This window comes from Silurus meridionalis, chromosome 10, assembly GCF_014805685.1.
Source record: "Silurus meridionalis isolate SWU-2019-XX chromosome 10, ASM1480568v1, whole genome shotgun sequence".
NCBI classification, from domain to species: Eukaryota; Metazoa; Chordata; class Actinopteri; order Siluriformes; family Siluridae; genus Silurus; species Silurus meridionalis.
The window spans coordinates 11,972,668-11,990,973 of NC_060893.1; the positions used below are offsets into that span (position 1 = coordinate 11,972,668).

Below are 18,306 nucleotides of genomic sequence, written 5' to 3' on the forward strand. Positions count from 1 at the left end.
AGCAGATGGAGTGGGTGGGTGGGTGGGGATTAAGGGATTCCCCAAGGCGTGATCTGTGTACTTTGGCTCTCTTTCTCCATTTTCCCTTGTTTGTTTTCGCCCTTTCTGTCCTCTCCCATTTATACTGGGTTGTTTTTTTTTCCCTTTTCTTGTTACCAATAAAAAGAAGTCTATATTACCTGGTGTTTGAAAGATTTTTAAGCATGTAAATCATTTAATGAAGGATTATAAATAATTACATCATCAGTTTGACTAGGACACTAATCTAAATGTATCTAAAAAAATTACTATAGAAAAACTCATATTGAAATAATACTAATTACCTTATTTGGCCAGCGGATGGAGACAAAACAGACTCCACACAGCTGTGTGAAATACTTTATCCACTCTGGCATGTGATATACTGGATCTCTATTCTTAAATCATGATTCATGTGACTATGCTTCCCGACATACCTATAAAATCTCTTTACCATCTATTACTGTAATACTGGCCCCAGAGCTTCCTAAATTTTATAGTATGAATTTGTTTTAATTACATTGTTGGCATCATACTGTAATTTTTTGGTCCTTTTCCAGCTGTATGTGTTACTACAAACAATAGAGCATTTAATACAAGAGAAGCAAAGAAAATCCACAGTTTCAGAATGCTCAATTCATCAAATGTTGACGGACGGACGGACGGACGGACGGACAGACAGACAGACAGACAGACAGACAGACAGACAGACAGATAGATAGATAGATAGATAGATAGATAGATAGATAGATAGATGGGCCCAGCTGCTTACTAAAAGTTTGAATGTTTGGATTTCACTAAGTAGAATAGAATGATGGCTGTCATCTAGAAGTTTTAGAAGACTCTCTCAACAAATGAAAGTCATCAGAATAATTTGCAGGGAGCAGTTTGCATGAATATAAAGAAGTCTGGGGTTACTGGAGTTAAGACTGGTCATAGATGTGTCCTCCCAACTTGTTTGACACTGTTTTACTATTTAGAAATTGTACTTTTAAAAGCAGTAGCACGTCTAGTGCATAGACACATCACTCTTCCATAAAAATAAAAATAAACACTTCTGTTTCATATTACACATATTATGCATCTACAATCTTTCTGCTTCTTTTTTTTTTTCCATCAGGGAAGCCAGTGCTTCTGGAGACTGGACTGTTTTGAGTGCATGGATGGATGAGATGGATGGTGGGGGAGTGTGCAGGCTATGAACTTCTCATACCTGAAGCTGTGTGTAATATGTCTTAGTGCTGTGTGGTTACAGTTGGTCACAGACTCTGGGCTGACAGGAAGCTTGTCTACTGAGATAAAGACAAAGACATCCAACTGTCAATCAAGTCCCAGGCCTGCAGTACTTGACTTCTGGTCTTAGACTTCAAATTCTGTCTAAGTAAATGTAAATCTATGTGTGTGTGTGTGTGTGTGTGTGTGTGTGTGTGTGTGTGTGTGTGTGTGTGTGTAAAAGCTGTACAGGCAGGTGGATGAGGGGCTGAGTGAATTCTTTTCTCTTTTGCTAGATGAGCTAAACTAAGAAAACAGTTACAGTGAGGATGGAGCTCTTCTGGTCTGTTGTGCAACATAGACAGTCAGGGTGAACAGATGTAACGGACTTCCTGTGCTGCCAAAAAATACTCTGCAACACACTGTTGGGAAAACACGAAAGCGCACACATACACACCAATATGACTTTTAAAAATAGATTTAAATTATCAGTCAGGTAGTCAGACAACATCAAACTGCCATTTGACTTCCACATAACCGTTAATGTAGACACATGAATTAATAGAGAATGTAAACACAAGAAAATAGTTTGATTGTTTTATGGGAACAAATGTTGGTTAGTGATTACAGCAGAAAAATCTCGGAGCTGGAGATTATCTACCACAGATATTTACATATACATGCTGACCAGGGGAAATGAATCTGAAAGCTCCCGACTTCTGCATTTTTTTTTTACCACATATGTGTGTGTGTGTGTGTGTGTGTGTGTGTGTGTGTGTGTGTGTCTGTGTGTGTGTGTGTGTGTGTGTGTGTGAAGGCTTGAGAGCTAATAAAATTCTGCTACTGTTTTTTCCTAATTGTACACATATAGTTCGACTTTAAATAGAATTTTTAAGACCGTTGAGACTGGTGTTTATGATCTTTTGACTCTAAATACCTTAAATGTCATACACTTCAGCTAACATAAATGAATTCTTAGTGTTGAAAAAAAGCTACAGGTTATTCATTTGTGTGTTGTAGCTTTCGATCTGTTATTAGTGTATGCAATGTAAATGAGCATTAAATGGGATTTTAAATGTATTTAAATAACATATAAGTTCTTGCTTTTTTTTTTCTCAATTAATTACAGATATATTTCACATATGTAACCGAGGCTGTGGATGATAATAAACTCACTAAACAACAATGGAAGCACCAAACAGATCTAAAAAGGGGTCTATGAAATCCCCTTTATGGAATGGTCTTGTGTGCTGCAACAGGAGCTACTTCCTCAAACCTACTGACAACAGTGGGACGCTTTGATTAAAAAAAGGAACAAGAATCTTTTGGAACTTCACTTTCGGTTAACCCTGATGTTTGTGACACTCTCAGGCACATAAAATGAATTATATCTAACAAAAAAATTTCCCTTGCGTTTATTGGGTTAGTATTTTTGCAAACAAAGGGTCTTCCTGTAGACTGTAGGATAAAATATTTCCAATTTCCAAATAATCATACCTGTAACGCTGTAATTTCCATGCATACATAGATGTCTGGAAATCCATTTCAGACATCTTTCACAGTATTGATCTTTTCATGACACTAAGTCTCATGGCAAAAACTTGAACTTTTCTACAGCAAATTAACTTTTAGGGGGGGTACATTTAAGTGCATTTTATATTAAGGACACATTTTTAAAGCGTGAAACATTCAGTGTTTAGAAGATTAAGAAGAACTTCAAAAGACTGTAAAATCTAAAATAATTGGTAATATGTATATTATAAAGTATCAATGGAAATAAAAGAAAGAAAATTTAATCTGGCAAATGGCAAGCAAGTAGAAAGAAAGTAGAATCAGGTCAATAGCAAATCTGTGACTGGATTGGCTGCTCTGAAGTGATAGAACTATGGAGTGAACTACAATTCTTCACAGGCACCATCCTTCTGACATGATCAAAATCAGGAACTGTCAGTGCAGAGTGAAGAGCCAGTAAGGGGCAATAAAGTGCAGACCTCTAGAGGCATTTGTCACCATTTCACTTTCTTTTCTTTATTTGTAGTGTAACAGTTGAGTGGAAAAAATATATTTTTTCTACTTTTGTTCCTTATGTAACAGTAAAGTATAATTGGAGCTGTATGTTTGAGAAGATTTTACATTACAGAATGGAGGGTTGTGTCATTTCATCAGTAAGTATATGCTTGTATTGTCACGAGTGTAGAGTAAAAATCTGTGGCACTCAATACTTATACTGAATAGTAACATCATGTATTTGGTACTGATTATATTAATAAATTGCAATGAAGAAAGCGTGTACGTGTAAGGTTTAATTAAGAGCTTATTTATAATAGAGTACATATTAATTATTATTATTTTAAATAGTAGTAGCAGTAGTACTATTATTACAGTCATTATTATTATACTGAATTTAAATACATTCATGCATGTTTTTGCACATTTTTATAATAAAATATTCTCTGTTTCTCAAAAATTCAGTCATCAGACGAAATCGTTGCATATGATCAAGTTTTCCGACCGCCGCAATATGATATTTACCCATACATAACCAGTGATCCAGATGGTCACATAGGTAAGTAAAACAATTTCTTTAAGCTTTATATTCTGTTTGTTGTCTTTTTTGTTAATTGTTTTGGGCAATAGAATGATGCAAATGCTTTTAAAGAACTAGATAAATTGTGATTCTGATTAAGTAACATAAAAAACATAGCTGTCAGCATTATAAATTCTTTATTAATTAATTATAAGTTTTAAAACATTTTAGCAAAATACATTAAACCTGTTTCAATTCTAACTAGAGTAAACAGTTCTTTATTAATATATCATTTAAAAAAGGGCAGATTTTTTTTGGTCCAAAACCTATTGAGCGATTTAGTAAAAATGTTGATAAAATGTGTTTCTAAATGTGGATTATTAATTTCAATCATTTAATAAACAAACAAAAAGAACAAAGAACAATTATTAAGTGTTCAGGAAATAGTTTACGGCTTTGCAATAGTGCACAAATTTGTGCTAATTTTGTGAGTTGTAGTCAATTTCCACTGCGGCTACAATCTGATACAAGCACCTCCTAATGCTTAACAAGTCAAGTGAACTGATTTTAGCCAATATTATAAAAACACATTAAGAAAAAAAATTTACTTGCAATTATTTTAAATAGACAACCTATCAATCTAGCGAAAATTATAAAATCTATGTTTGTTCCATCTGGGTGTTCAACATAACTGCAGCTACCATTTCTGTCACTTTTTAAACCAAGGCAATATATTAACATTGTGCACTGTGTATAATTTCCAGATCCACCTGTTTCGTTTGCTGCCCCAGTAACTGTTCATGCTTTACTTGGCAAGTAATGATGTTAGATTTCCTAACGGCAGAGGTTAAAGACGGCAACAATCTCCTCTAAATCTAAACAGATTTGCTCTTAATCTTAGATCATACTTCTCCTTTACTCATTACTTTCATCATATTAGAAAATTTACATACATTTATAGCGAGTATCCATTACATTACTCTGAGCCTACTGGATATGATATTTAGTGATAAGATATATAACATGATTTTCTCACAATGATTTAGTAGTCAGTACATATTCTAAACTAAACACAACACTAAACACAACTAGTTGTAGTATCTAACATTTTACAAATCTTTCTAGGTACAAAACAACTGGACAGCAACTGCAATCTCTTCATAATCTTAACAAATGTAAAAATGTTGAAGCCCTGCAAATAAATGTTCTGGTTTATAACACAATTACTGTTACCATTATTAAATGTGCTAAATATCTTTTAATTTGTTGATGTTGTCTTTTGTACTGTTTTATATCTAAGAGACTAATAGCAAACATTTTGTCTTCACTAAGAATACGTTGAAAACTTGCTTTCTTTCCCTCTTCCAGAGAGTGGATGGGACTACCACACTGATCACCCTCACCAAAGTGAGCTGGAGGTCCCATCAAGTAGTCACTTCACTGAACTACATCCTGCCACCTACTACTATAGTGATATGGAGTCTTACCACCCGTCTCTGGATTCAGGCCTGGGGGCTTTTGTGCCTGTCACACCTCAGGTTTGTACTAAAACAGTTATTAATGACACTGCATGCTATACAGTGCTTTCTTATATTATGTATGTGTGTATGGATACATTAAGGGCCAGATGAAGTGTTTGAAAATTCCTAGTCCTTGGGGCAGTATTCAGCAGTCTGGTTATTTCCCTGCTCAAACACGTGATTTAACTAACTACTATGTTCAAGTTCAAGTCACCAAAGTGTCAAAACCTTACACTTCCAAAATGTAGGAACCCCTTTTCCAGGAATAGGTATGTTATTGGAAACTGGTTTATGTACAGGAACTGTACTACATAATAAAAATATATTTAAATCTTTTTTTTATAAAATTGTTTAACCTTTTGTGTTTTCATATTTTGCCCTGTAGTGAAAGAGAGAAAGAGCTTCAGTATGCAATTGGCAGTTTACTGCAATGCATCTATGTAGTCCCTTTGCAAGTCAATCCTAAATGTAGGATTAAGGTCCACAATAAACACATTATGATGCACTGAACATTAGGTATAAGAGTTAAGCTAAAGTTAATTAATGAGTCATTAAGAGGTGGGTAAATAAACATAATGGGGCTGAAGGAGATGAGCACGAGGCAGGATGTTACAGAGGCCATCTGCACTGAGAACCACTGAAACACTCCAGTCACACGGACTGATTGCTCAACACGGTCTTTTCCTGACTGAAGACTGCGGCCACTGCCATGATTCAATCAGGGGCATGCTAAGCACGCACACACGCGCGCACACACACACACACACACACACACACACACACACACACACACACACACACACACAAAACACGAATGGTTAAACCTTACATTCTTTTAACACAAGAGCTTATTTTAACTGTGGATTCATTAAACGTGTATAATACAATAATTTTATACAAACTTTAAGTTAACAGATATTATACATATGACCAACAACCACAACACATTTCAACAATATGAATATATTTCTTCGCAGTTACTTGCAAGAAAACATAAAAGCCATAAAAATTAAAAAAAGAAAAAATTAAAATGATACATAAGTGACTGCTAAATGTTTCATGCCTCTTTTCTCTGACACAATAGCTTTAGTAGTTCCTCTTTCATTGTAAGGTAATTCTGTGGTTTCCGAGTATACGACTGCTGTTTCAAAATTGTGTCAACTTAGCATGTTTCTTGTCCATAGCACAATAAACACTGACAAAACAGTATAGCTTGCCTAATAAAATGGTCACAGTTTGAGATTAGTAGTTACAAAGTAAAAAGCGATTTTAAAAAAATTATAGTATTTTACAAATCTTATTTGTTGTAGGTGCCAATTAGCTAGTGGCCGAATTTGTATTGGTAGAAAAAGAACAGACTCATTTGCATCAAGGTTTATTTTCTAGAATCTCCCTATTGCACCATACAATACATAGCTATTAACATTACTTCTAACTAGGAAATAACTACACTATGCTTTCTCTCTCACAGATTACTGCCTAGCTCTGGAGTTAAGTTATGGAGTATTGAGTTATCATGTTTTAGCTGAGCAAGGCTGCTTTAACACTTTTTCTTTTTTTTTTTTGAAGATAAAAGTGCTGCTAAAGGCTTTTGTGCAGATTTAAGAAAAAAAGGGGTTCTGCACACTGTCGAGACTGGCAGTGTAGTAATTTTGTATAAGAGATTAAATTTAAAAGCTTAACCCAGTAGCCTGGGTCAGCATCCTCATCCTCATCCTCATCCAAAGCCTGCTGAGTTAAATCACACCTTGCTGGATTGACTCATATTGGACCCAGTACTAGATTTTTTATAGATCTAAATTGTTATTCTTAAGCCAGCGTTTTTTAAAGTGCAGACAATTTTTCTTGAAAGAATACAAGGAAGCCTAGTCTAAACACTGTTTGTACATTGACTGATTTTCTATAGTATTCCAAAAATATTTTGCTTAATTTTTTAATTTAAATTTCTGCTTTGGCTCAGCAAAAAAAAAAAAAAAAAGACACTGATTTAGACAAAGCAATCAATGAATATTGTTTTTTCCCCACAGTTTGCTTATGTCTCCCACCCACTGTATCAACGCTCTCCTCCTGCCCACTGCAGTACAGACGATGAGGATGCAGGGCCACGTAGTCCACCATTTGAGGTGTCTGAGGGAGAAGAGGACCATGAGACACTCCTTGCTAGCACATCCACTGGCATAACAGGTAAAGAGAAACTGAATGCATAAAAGCCAGGTAACATTCCACTGTGGCTCATTTCATATATTATGCGGATAAGAAAATCATGGTAAAACTTTAACACAGAGGGTGCTGTTTTCCAAACTCTTTGTGATGCCGGTTGTAACCGGGTCAATAGTGGCTCAGTGCTTGAACCTCTGGACAGGTAATATTAGGGCTGTGAGTTTAAGCCCTTGGCATTGCCAAGCTGCCACTGTTAAATCCTTGACCAAGAATAATAGAATTGTTTCTGCTCTAGAGCTGTTGATTAATGGTTGACTCTGCTCTGTTATCATCTTTGTAACAGCTTGACAAAGAAAACAACAGTAGTCACCCTGTAATAGTGAAATTAAGGCTACATTCTTTTAAAAAGCCGTGCTAAAGGTCTTACCAGCTAATAGTGCAGCAGTTTGAAATATTCCATAGACGATGATTAAATATTCCATATACATTTGTGCAAAGTGATTTTGTTGTTAGGCACACAACTCATGTGTCATGTTTGGCCATGCATTACTTCTGGCAGTTTTGCACAAAATGACCTGACCCCTCTTACTAAAGATGTGCACAGGAGAGCAAATTGTTTCTTGTACTGTTTCTAAGCCTTGCATAACTCAATTTAATCACATAACTGGCAGCACAGTAAACCTCAGGAAAACCCTGACTCACACATAGCAGTAGGAAGTAAATAGCAGTGAAAGAACAGTGTAGGTGTTTCATGTAATTTTTGTAAAAAGACTGAACCTCCTGGGACACTGAAAAGGGAATGTAGGAAGTTTAGGCAGAATTTCCCCAACAACCAATGATGAAATTCCTCATTTAAAAACTAAAGGCTACAGTGCATTGGTTTCTACACCAATCTTCCCTACACATGCCATCATTACTTTTTTTCCCTTGATCACATGGTATTATAATCTCTGCTATTGTCTTCACTTGTTTTGTTGGAGTTCACATGGAATTTACACCATTTTGTTACTGACAATTTGAGTTTTACAGAGTTGATAAACAGAGTTTATCATAAACATGTAGGAAATTATAATGAAACTATTAATTAGCTATTTGTACTTTAAATATAATAAAGTGTTACAAAGGTTAGAAAATCAGAATATGATGGCTATATTGGTAAATGCATATATAATCACCCAGCTCTAAAGAAAAATAAATGAAGTATAAAAGTGTGGTGAGAAGGTGGAAAGCTACCATGCCCCTTGAACACTGTTTTATATGTCTTGTTTTTTTTTTATTCTGGTCCTTCAGGCAACAAAAGAAAAATGCGTCTTTATCAGTTCCTTCTGGAGCTGCTTAGAGATGGGGATATGAAAGACTGCATTTGGTGGGTGGACAGAGAAAGAGGCACCTTTCAGTTCTCTTCCAAACACAAGGAGATACTGGCTAGCCGCTGGGGCCAGCAGAAGGGCAACCGCAAGAGAATGACCTATCAGAAGATGGCTAGAGCCCTCCGTAACTACGGCAAAACAGGGGAGGTCAAAAAAGTCAAGAAGAAATTAACATACCAGTTCAGTAGTGAGGTGCTGAGGAAAATGTTAACAGAGAAAAAATATCTCTGAGGGAGGATTCGCTCCATGACCACAGAGGCAGGGCTTTTTTTCCCCCCCTCAATATTTTCTCAGGGACTCCACATACACTATATCTAGGACACTTGTAGGCATTGGGTGTTTTAGGGTATTGCTTCCTTCTGCACTCAACCATGGAAACTAAAATATCTTTGATAATGATTGAAAGTATGACTAGTTCCACGAATCTGAAAGGCCTAATGGTTTCTTTATGAAATGGGAAACTACTGTTAATAGCAGATAAAGGTCTCTGTGTGGATTAGGGAACTTGAGTGTGTACTGTCCCCTACAGGCTTAACATTTACATTGCACAAACATAATCCATAATAATCCTGACAATTTCTTACTGTCATCAAAAATGCTTACACAGAAATAATAACAGAACATACTATATGTAAAAGTTTTATTTATATTTTTAAATAATGACATATAAATTCCAAATGTAATGGCTGTGTAGGTGGTTTGCTGGCATTCGAAATGGAAGAAGGAATCTTATTATAATTAAAATATATATGAACATTTACTGTCACTTGTGTATAAATGTATCGTTTTTGAGAATTCTTTACAACAGAAGTGTGTGTACACGGATTGTATTTCTAAACCATCAAGAATACTGAGACTTGTTAGATTACTGGACTGTTTCAAAAATTATACAAACCAAAATTACAGTACATCTTTTAAGAAATGAAGGAGATTAAGAGAGTGAATAACACGTTTGAGAAAAAAAAAGGACACTTGTGTGACACTTGAGTATGGTTTTGAAAAATCACAGTCCTCCATAGAAGTTTGTTGATTCAATTATAGGTAGTCTGTTACAAAAAAGAGGTAGAGAAACCAGCACTGCCGTTAGGCAAAGCTGAAATACTCCTGCTGAATAAAGAAATAAAAAACTAACTGAAGAAAACTGTCTAGTCACACATTAAATGGCTTTTTTTTTTTATCCCAACTAAAGCAATCTTTTCACATTCAGCAAAACTCACTCAAGAAAATAGAACAGATCTCTTCTTAAATTCATTAAAGTGTTAGCTATGTACAGAGTAATTAAGGCCTGCTGGATTGTGTGTAGTCACTCTGTGTACATAGGGTATGTAGGTTTTGATTTGTTCAGCTGAATCTTGTTAATAGTGTGTCTGCTTTAGGTTTAAGGTGTGTTTAGCCCCGAAGGCAGAAGAATGTTGCTGCTGATTTTTTTTTTTACTTTAATGATGCAGGGTCCAGAAAGATCTTGAAAGTTTCACAGCTGCATTATTAGTTGTTGGCTGCATCTGCCTGTCTCAGCCAGGTCATACTCCTCCTCTGTGGTTTCTTTAGTTGCAGCTCTGAAGGCAAGCACACACACATACACACACACCATTAAAAAACACAAAATATAAAAATATATCAAATATATGCTGCTGTTTTTAAAATCTTTCTACAAATATTCAATATACTGAGAGTATCAGAAAGATTTGCGCTTTCTGAAATATAAGACGTTATTTGCTAGTTTCAGGCAATATTTATGTAACATTATGTAATGCTAAGCTAGACTACACACTCTGTAATGCAATTTTAGAACCAGTACAAACATTATGTAACAACAATACCTGGTATATTGAAAAACAAGTTTTTTAGTACACAGTGTATCCTGAAATTTCAAGATAATATGAATATTAAGCATGCTAAAATCAGGTTTACCGAATATAGCGTGGTTCAGTCTTGCCCAAAATCACATCCTTATCCAGCTCCACAGATACAATATCTGACTCCGGGACTTCAAACATGGGCTCCAACAGTAGCGTCTCCTAACAAGCACAACATGGTACAGTCATGATAATCTGACTGAAGACAGCTGGAAGGAAAATGGAAAGAGTATGTGTGCGTGTTGTGTACCATAATGGATCTGAGGCCTCTGGCTCCAGTCCTCCTCTCAAGAGCCAGTCTGGCAATGGCGCTGAGTGCATCTGAAGTTACGTTCAGCTCACACTGAAACATAGGGTATCAGACATCATGGCTTATATAACAGACCACAAAAACAGACTTCAGGTTGATGGTTAGATATAGGTCTTCTATCTCTATATCTGATACAGTCATAGAAAAGTGCACCTTCACATTCCCAACCCCATTTAAACATGGTAAGGTTATGACATATACACTTACTGAACACTCTAGCAGCAAAAAAGCATAAAATAATGCAGATACATGTCTTTAGGTTCAGTTAAAATTCAAATAAATAAAATAAAAAAACAGGGTTATTTGTGTGATCTCAGAGACTTTGTTCATTTACATGTTGAAAACAGCCCATGGAAATTGTCCCATAACACTGCTTAGCTTAGCCTTTAAACAGAAAAATGTGTGTTTTTGTTTGTGCCTGTGTAAGTGAGAGAATAAGAGAAATGCAGAAAAAAAAGATCACCTTATCCATGCTGAAGAGGGCCTGGAACTGAGGCACTACAGCGTTCCTGGGCTCAGTGAGAATCTGCACTAGTGCTTGCTCGTCCAGACTATGCAAAGGCACTACAATGGGCAGACGACCTACAAACTCAGGTATCATGCCAAACTCAATGAGGTCATGTGCCTCTACATGTCTCAGGAGCTGATCCTTCTCCTCCATCTCAGCCACCACATCCAGCTCACTACCTGAGCTATTGGCCAGGTCAGCTGCTGCTGCTGCACGACGTCCCTTCCCCATGTTAGAGGGTGAGCCAAATCCAAGGTACTGCACACAAAGTCATAAACAAGGGTCATGGAAAGGCCACAATTGTGGCAGTTAACTTCAACACAGTGCTGAAATTGATAACTGAACCCTTACTTTTTCATTTTTCCTGCGGCTAATGATTCGGTCAAGCCCGTTGAAGGCTCCTGATGCCACAAACAGGATGTTGGTTGTGTCCACCTGTACAGTTTCTCCTCGCAACTTCCTGCTGTTCTTTTCTGGAACATTCACAATGGTGCCCTCCAGGAGCTTCAACAAACCCTAAGCATAAGTAACAGTTTAAGGTTAAGGGCAGAATCATCAGTGATACATTAACAAGGATTAACAATGAAAGTGTATATTTTTATTGCATCTATTATGGGTGTGGATTATTGGTCTCAGACAAAAAATAGAAACACAGTGTTGGTGCTTAAAATTTTTCTATTCAGTGTGACAGAAGACCAGCTTCACTGACTAGGACTGTTTTTCCACTAGCTAGCTAATACTTACACATCAACACAAACTATAGATTATTTAGCCCAAACTGAATGTAATATATATTTACAGTTGTGGAACAATATCCTCCTGGACAGGAGAAAACATTCTTTAAAAGGATAATAATTCATTTACAGCCATTAGCTTGAGCTGGACTAAAGGATTTAAAAGCCTGGCGTATACATTATAACAATGGAATAGAGTAAGTGTACAGCACTTTATGGCTGGATAAGCACCATATTATTTATCACGGTTCTGAGTGTTTCAGTTACTGGAACGTGTGATGAATTCCCAAAACATGCAACAGCCCTTGTACAGTAATGCGTCACCAAAGTGTGAAAAACAGGTTTTCTGTCCTCACACTTCAGTGAACTGCAGGTCATTGTGCTGTGTATTAACTACATGAATATTACATGGGCATCCATGGAAATAAAGACCCTATAAATATGTATTACAGTAAATATAATAGACCAAACGTTTAAAATTACACACTTGTTGGACACCTTCCCTCCTACGTCTCTGAGCTGGTGTATTCCTGGAACACTGCCGATCTTGTCCACCTCATCCAGAAACACTATTCCTGTGGGGAGACACAAGAGTGTGTGAAAGTGTGAGCATGTTCAAAATAATCACCAAACATTTTTAAATGAGCACAAGTTATTTAAAATATTTAAACTTTATAAGTCCTTCAGCGAGACCATGACTTAGCACTATTTCTTATTAACCATGCACTATTTAAATTTTTATCTCACATTTTTTTACTTTAATTTCTCCTTAATGTCTAACAAAAAGAGCAAGATAAAATCACAGTTATGATGAACTATCATATCTCATTTCTCTATGTATGGATTTGCTAACAAACACTACACCAAACATGCTTGAAGTTTGATATGGTTGGAATAAATGTTTGGTTTAAAAACACCCACCTTGCTGGGCTTTCTCCACTGAGTAATTGGCATCTTGCAGCAGCTTCGCAATTACTGACTCGATATCCTCACCTACATAGCCTGCCTGGGTCAGTGTGGTACAGTCACAGATGGCAAAGGGAACATCCAAACACCGTGCCAGAGTCTGCGCTAAAAGTGTTTTACCTGGAGCGCAAAGTATAAATAATGTTTAAAATAAACCAATTAAAAATCTTGTAGAACTACACTATCATTCAACTTTCTCAGTCGCTTCTACTAAATTATACACACATCGTAATTGCCATTACTTAAACAGATTTCCTAAAAAGTATTGCCATAAGCTTTATGCAATTATAGCTACAGAACATATAACTGAAGAAAGAAGCCTAGACTCAGTCTGGATAGACTTCTTGCCAGCACTGACTTCAGCAGCTCTAGATTTAATAGAACTCCACTTAAAACACTAGATTCTCTAAAAATAAGATATTTTGTTTGATCCGCACCTGATCCAGTAGGGCCTAGCAGCACAATGTTACTCTTCTCCAGTTTGATGTTAGCATGGGTAGAGTCCAGCACCTCACCTCCTCTTTTTTCTGGCACAGCTTTTTGAGTGACCTGCTGTTGAACGGATGCACCGAGAGCACTGCCATGCGGGCTGATCCCAGTGATCTGGAGCAGCTCTGAAAATAAACCAGTCTATACTTCAGTTTGAGGAAGACACTAAACATATGAACTGAATATCAAAACTGTGCCACTGCGTCTGAGCCATCAACTATAGTAATTTTTTCTCACAAACCAAATAACTTAAAACAGATAAGAATGCTGCAAAGTCTATTTACACTCTGCTATGGGGGAAAAATGTGTTTAAATTAATGTATTTTTTTTTTAGCGATAGAAGTGCATAAACAAACGTGTGTAAATTAGAGACCACAACGGATCAAACCAGTGGCTTCAAACTGTAAATCTTCCCTGGCCACTTCAGTATATTTAAAAATGTATCTCTCATATATATTATATTTTAAAATTAAAACTAATTTTTTAACTTAATAGATTTTTTTAAATTTTACCTATTTACCATTCTATGATTTAACAGCAATAAACTAGGCCTTGAAATTAAGACAGAATGTTTTCCAAGAACAAATGGTATAACAGAAATGATTATAAATTAGGTATAAACAATTACATATATGCACTAATAGTAATATTTAATACATTGATTTAATTTATTTTACTTTTAAAAGAAAAAAATAAAAGAAACTCATCAGAAACATGCATTTTTTCTCTTTCTGTTTGAATGTTACTCAGGAGGTAGGTACACTCTATGGACAAAAGTATTAGGACACCTGAACTTTCCTGCCATATATGGTTCTTCTCCAAAATGTTACCACAAAGCTGGAGGTACACAATTGTATAGGATGTCTTTGAATGCCGTATAATAAAATTGTGTGTTCACTTTAACTTGGAAACCCAAACCTGTTCCAGCATGGCTCCATGAAAATTTGGAGAGGAAGATCTTAAGTGGCCTGCTATAGAGCTCTGATCTCAACCCTACTGAACACCTTTGGGATGAATTGGAACCCTGACTGCACCCCAGGCCTCCTCACCTCATCTACATATAGTACCTGAGTTTACTATCATCCTTGTGGCTGATGAACACAAATGTCCACAAGCACACTCCAAAATCTTGTGAAACATCTTCAAATAATAGTGGAGGGAGTTTTAAGAGCAAATTGGGACTAAATGTGGAATGCAATGCTCAAAAAAGTGCATAAAAATTAGCTATTTTATGGGAATGTTATTAATATGCCATTGATTTGATATTGATGGCACCAGTCAACCAATCTGATCACTGCTACTACTACTGTCCACCTATGTTTATTTAAATCATGTAAATAAAAAATAATTTTATTTTTATGTATTTTTTCAGACACACAAAAATGCACTCACTTGTAAATCTGTATTCATCTTCCCGCCTTCTCATTTCCAGCTCTAGAGAAATAAAAAATGACTTGTTATTGTGACAGCTACTGTAAAAAAATAATAACAATAATAACAATAATAAAAACGAAAAAATACAAAACTGGGAGTCACACTGGAAGTGGGACAACTAATAAGAAGTGCACTAAAAACTGAAATGTGTACAAGCTGCTGGTGACATCAAATCACTGGTTAAAGGTTATAAGATTGAGCTGTATTAGTTGTAGCATCATTCTCTATTCAGTCTTTATTCAATGTGTACACTATAAATGAACAATATTATATTTGATAAAAACAAGATGGTCCCTTAAAATTAAGCTGATGCACTAACCCTGGGGAATGAAAGAGATCTGCTTCTCAGTCCCTATTTGTCCACTTGGAAGGTTGTTGAAGATCCGTTTGTAGTGGTTATACACTGCAACTGACAGCACCTTTTTTGCATATGACTGGCCAACAACATAATTATCGAGGTAGGCATAGATCTGTAGTAAATCAACACAAACAACTAGCTTAGCTTTTATCCGTACTGGTCTCCATGTAGCAGATTTAATATTTTGTGTAATTTGGGTCTTACCTTTTTGGGGGGTGGGGGAGGTTTCTGGGCAGAAGCTGTTTTAACTGATTCAGCAGCAGATTCTGCCTCCTTATTCAGACCCATCCGAGAGTCACTTTCAGAAAGCACCACAAAGAAGTGATGACACCTTTCACATTTCACAAAACGTGTGAATGCTGAAGCAGAAAAAAACAGAATGCATACAGCGTCATGTTATTTGTTTAAATGTAAAAAAAAATTACTAAAATTGTGGTAGCTTTAACACATAGCTAACCATAGCTAGACTTACACACAAACGTCTCCACATGAGTGCATGTGTATCCACATCTGGGGCAACGTAGCTGACTTCCTCCTTTGCCTGAGCTTCCTGAGCCCATAGATCTCTTCCCAAATGTGTCTGTTGCACCGTTCTGCTCAAATAATTTACATTAATAAACCATCTGACCCTCAAATCCAAACTTAAAATTGTGTGCATTTTTACAAATGGAAAATAATACAATCAGGAAAACTTGAAAAACGTACAGGCAAATCTATATGCTTAGAAACCTATGCTGTTAATACTCGGTGCTAAAACAAAAAAGTACCTTTCCGACATCTTTGGAGCCGTCTTTTGGAGTGTTTTCCTTTGAGGCAAAACACACAACACTCTCTGAGAACAGTCTGACTTGCACTGCAGAGAGTAGATAGGCTTTATATCTTGCTGGCCTTCTAAGAGCATAGAGTTTAATGTGTGAGCATGGAAACCCTGCAAGTGCAAACAAATTAAGTATTATTTCAAATGTAATGGAAATAAAATCAGAACATAATTTTTTTATTATTATTTTTTTTTTAAGGCCTAAAAAACAGTTTACTTTTCTATAAGAGGTCCCTAAGTATGCATAAAACTCAAAGGGTTCTGATCATGTGGACAAACATTCCTGTCTTTATATATACTGAGAGTGCTTATTCATGATCATGATTTATTTTGTCCAAACAGTACCAAGTGGTTTATTATATGGAAATGAATGCACAGCCATTTCAAGATCCGCTCAAGTGTGATTATTAATGCACTACTACACTACTTACCCATAGGAAAACAACCTTTATGACATAATTGAATAGGTTTGAACCTACAAATCAATGTACATTTTTATCTTTAACAATAATGCATATTTAGCAGCTGTTTAAGACGTTATTGAGAACACACCCAGTGGGTTTGACACATTACGTTTCACACTTATAGCACAAAATGGGTTTTAATGTTGCCCACACACCTTTGTGTGCTGAACTGACGAGTCGGTTCACAGCAGATCTATACGTACAGAAGGACATCTTCTGGGTCAAGAAATGTAGAAAAGCTTTATAAGAGAAAAAAAAATAAAATGAATATAAGGGTAGATTTACACACTTGAACGCCACCTGCTGCCGAGGAGCTGAAAGAGGATCGTACTCTCTACTGCCAAAACAACGAGCAACAACAAAACAAACAGTCAAAAAAAAAAAACTACTGCTACTGATACACATGCAGTAAACTTACAGCTACTTTAGAAACAAATGCATATTTTGTAATCCTACAAAACAATTAAATGAAGTAAATGAAATACTTCAGTCAAAGTTACTTACAGAAAGAAAGAAAACGATGTCAGAGTTCACATCAGACCCTGACAGTGACACTGACAGCTCGCCTCCAGCGGATCAACTACAATTAAACTAGAATAAAAGAACAACTGTGCAGTTTATAAAGAATTTCATGTCGAGTTTGACAGTGCTGAAAAACTCCAAGAGTAAGCAGTTGAGTAATTTGTTCCTCAGCCTGAGATTATGTAACAGTGAGTGAAAGTGTCCCAGCACCAAACCTGTTTTTCTCCCTCCGATATCAATAAACACAACACTCGGCGTTTCTTCTTCGTCTGGTTTGTAAAAACAGAGACCTCGTGCATCGTGGCGCCCCCTTTCGGAGACTATTATATCACTTTGTGCACACGGATAAACTCCAGGTCACTTTAATATGGACACCTGTACCCTGTTCATGCATGCGGTGAGGGGCGTAGATTACGTGTCCCCCGCACTTTTTTATAAAAAGTAAATTCGTCCCCCTCACTTTTTAGCGGAGAGTGTGTGTTCACGACATGTTGAGGTTTTAATGGAGCAATGTATACAAATGCAGAGTGATTTAAAATCCAAAGAGATAAGATAGTCTATACATGACATTCACTCACTCACACACACTCACTCAAATGTGTGTTACCGAACTGTACAACCTGAACTAAACACAATCATCACTCATCTCGATCCACTCCACCACCATTTATCTATTTATTATTATTTATACTCGCACCTTGTATTACAGTAGAATGTTTACATGCTGTCTTTGCACCTCCTTGCTGATGTTTTTTTGCACTATATTGTTCTGTTATGTTTGTACTCTCTCCTGGGTATAGTTTTTACATTTCTCCTTAAACAGTACTGTATAATCAAGTATACAGTAGGTTTACTAGTCGGCGCTATACTTGTTTTTTTGTCTTGTCTTGTCTTGTGTTGTCTGTCTGTACTGTTTTTTGTTTGCACTGTTTGCACCAGGTTGCACTGGATGCACTTTATGTTTGTGTTGTTTAGTGTAGCACCAGGGTTCCGGAGGAACGTTGTTTCGCTTTTACTGTGTACCACTGTGTATAGTAAAAA

At 36.3% G+C, this 18,306-nt stretch overlaps 2 protein-coding genes across 2 annotated transcripts; one reads left to right on the top strand and one right to left on the bottom strand.

The window, feature by feature from the left end:
- The first annotated feature begins 3,141 nt into the window (after positions 1-3,141).
- On the top strand, positions 3,142-9,573 carry spi1a (Spi-1 proto-oncogene a). Its single transcript, XM_046859577.1, has 5 exons — positions 3,142-3,395; positions 3,703-3,796; positions 5,126-5,295; positions 7,305-7,461; positions 8,728-9,573. Exons 1-5 carry the CDS (start codon positions 3,345-3,347, stop codon positions 9,036-9,038), a joined length of 783 nt encoding a protein of 260 aa, XP_046715533.1. The 5' UTR covers positions 3,142-3,344; the 3' UTR covers positions 9,039-9,573.
- On the bottom strand, positions 9,431-17,546 carry clpxb (caseinolytic mitochondrial matrix peptidase chaperone subunit Xb). The gene is given in 17 exon segments (XM_046859576.1): positions 9,431-10,363; positions 10,719-10,825; positions 10,914-11,006; positions 11,437-11,739; positions 11,833-11,997; positions 12,703-12,716; positions 12,719-12,790; positions 13,137-13,301; positions 13,619-13,795; positions 15,063-15,104; positions 15,424-15,574; positions 15,667-15,821; positions 15,935-16,055; positions 16,230-16,390; positions 16,899-16,982; positions 17,248-17,334; positions 17,481-17,546. Coding segments are annotated over 15 exon segments (1,869 nt in total). The 5' UTR covers positions 16,957-16,982; positions 17,248-17,334; positions 17,481-17,546; the 3' UTR covers positions 9,431-10,278.
- Positions 17,547-18,306: the final 760 nt, after the last annotated feature.

What these genes read in the sequence shown, in the direction of transcription:
- spi1a (XM_046859577.1), top strand. Translation starts at nt 3,345, where the DNA reads ATGTTTGAGAAGATTTTACATTACAGAATGGAGGGTTGTGTCATTTCA. An exon ending in AGGGTTGTGTCATTTCATCA is followed by an intron (nt 3,396 to 3,702) that starts GTAAGTATATGC and finishes TCAAAAATTCAG; the next exon opens with TCATCAGACGAAATCGTTGC. An exon ending in TGATCCAGATGGTCACATAG is followed by an intron (nt 3,797 to 5,125) that starts GTAAGTAAAACA and finishes TCCCTCTTCCAG; the next exon opens with AGAGTGGATGGGACTACCAC.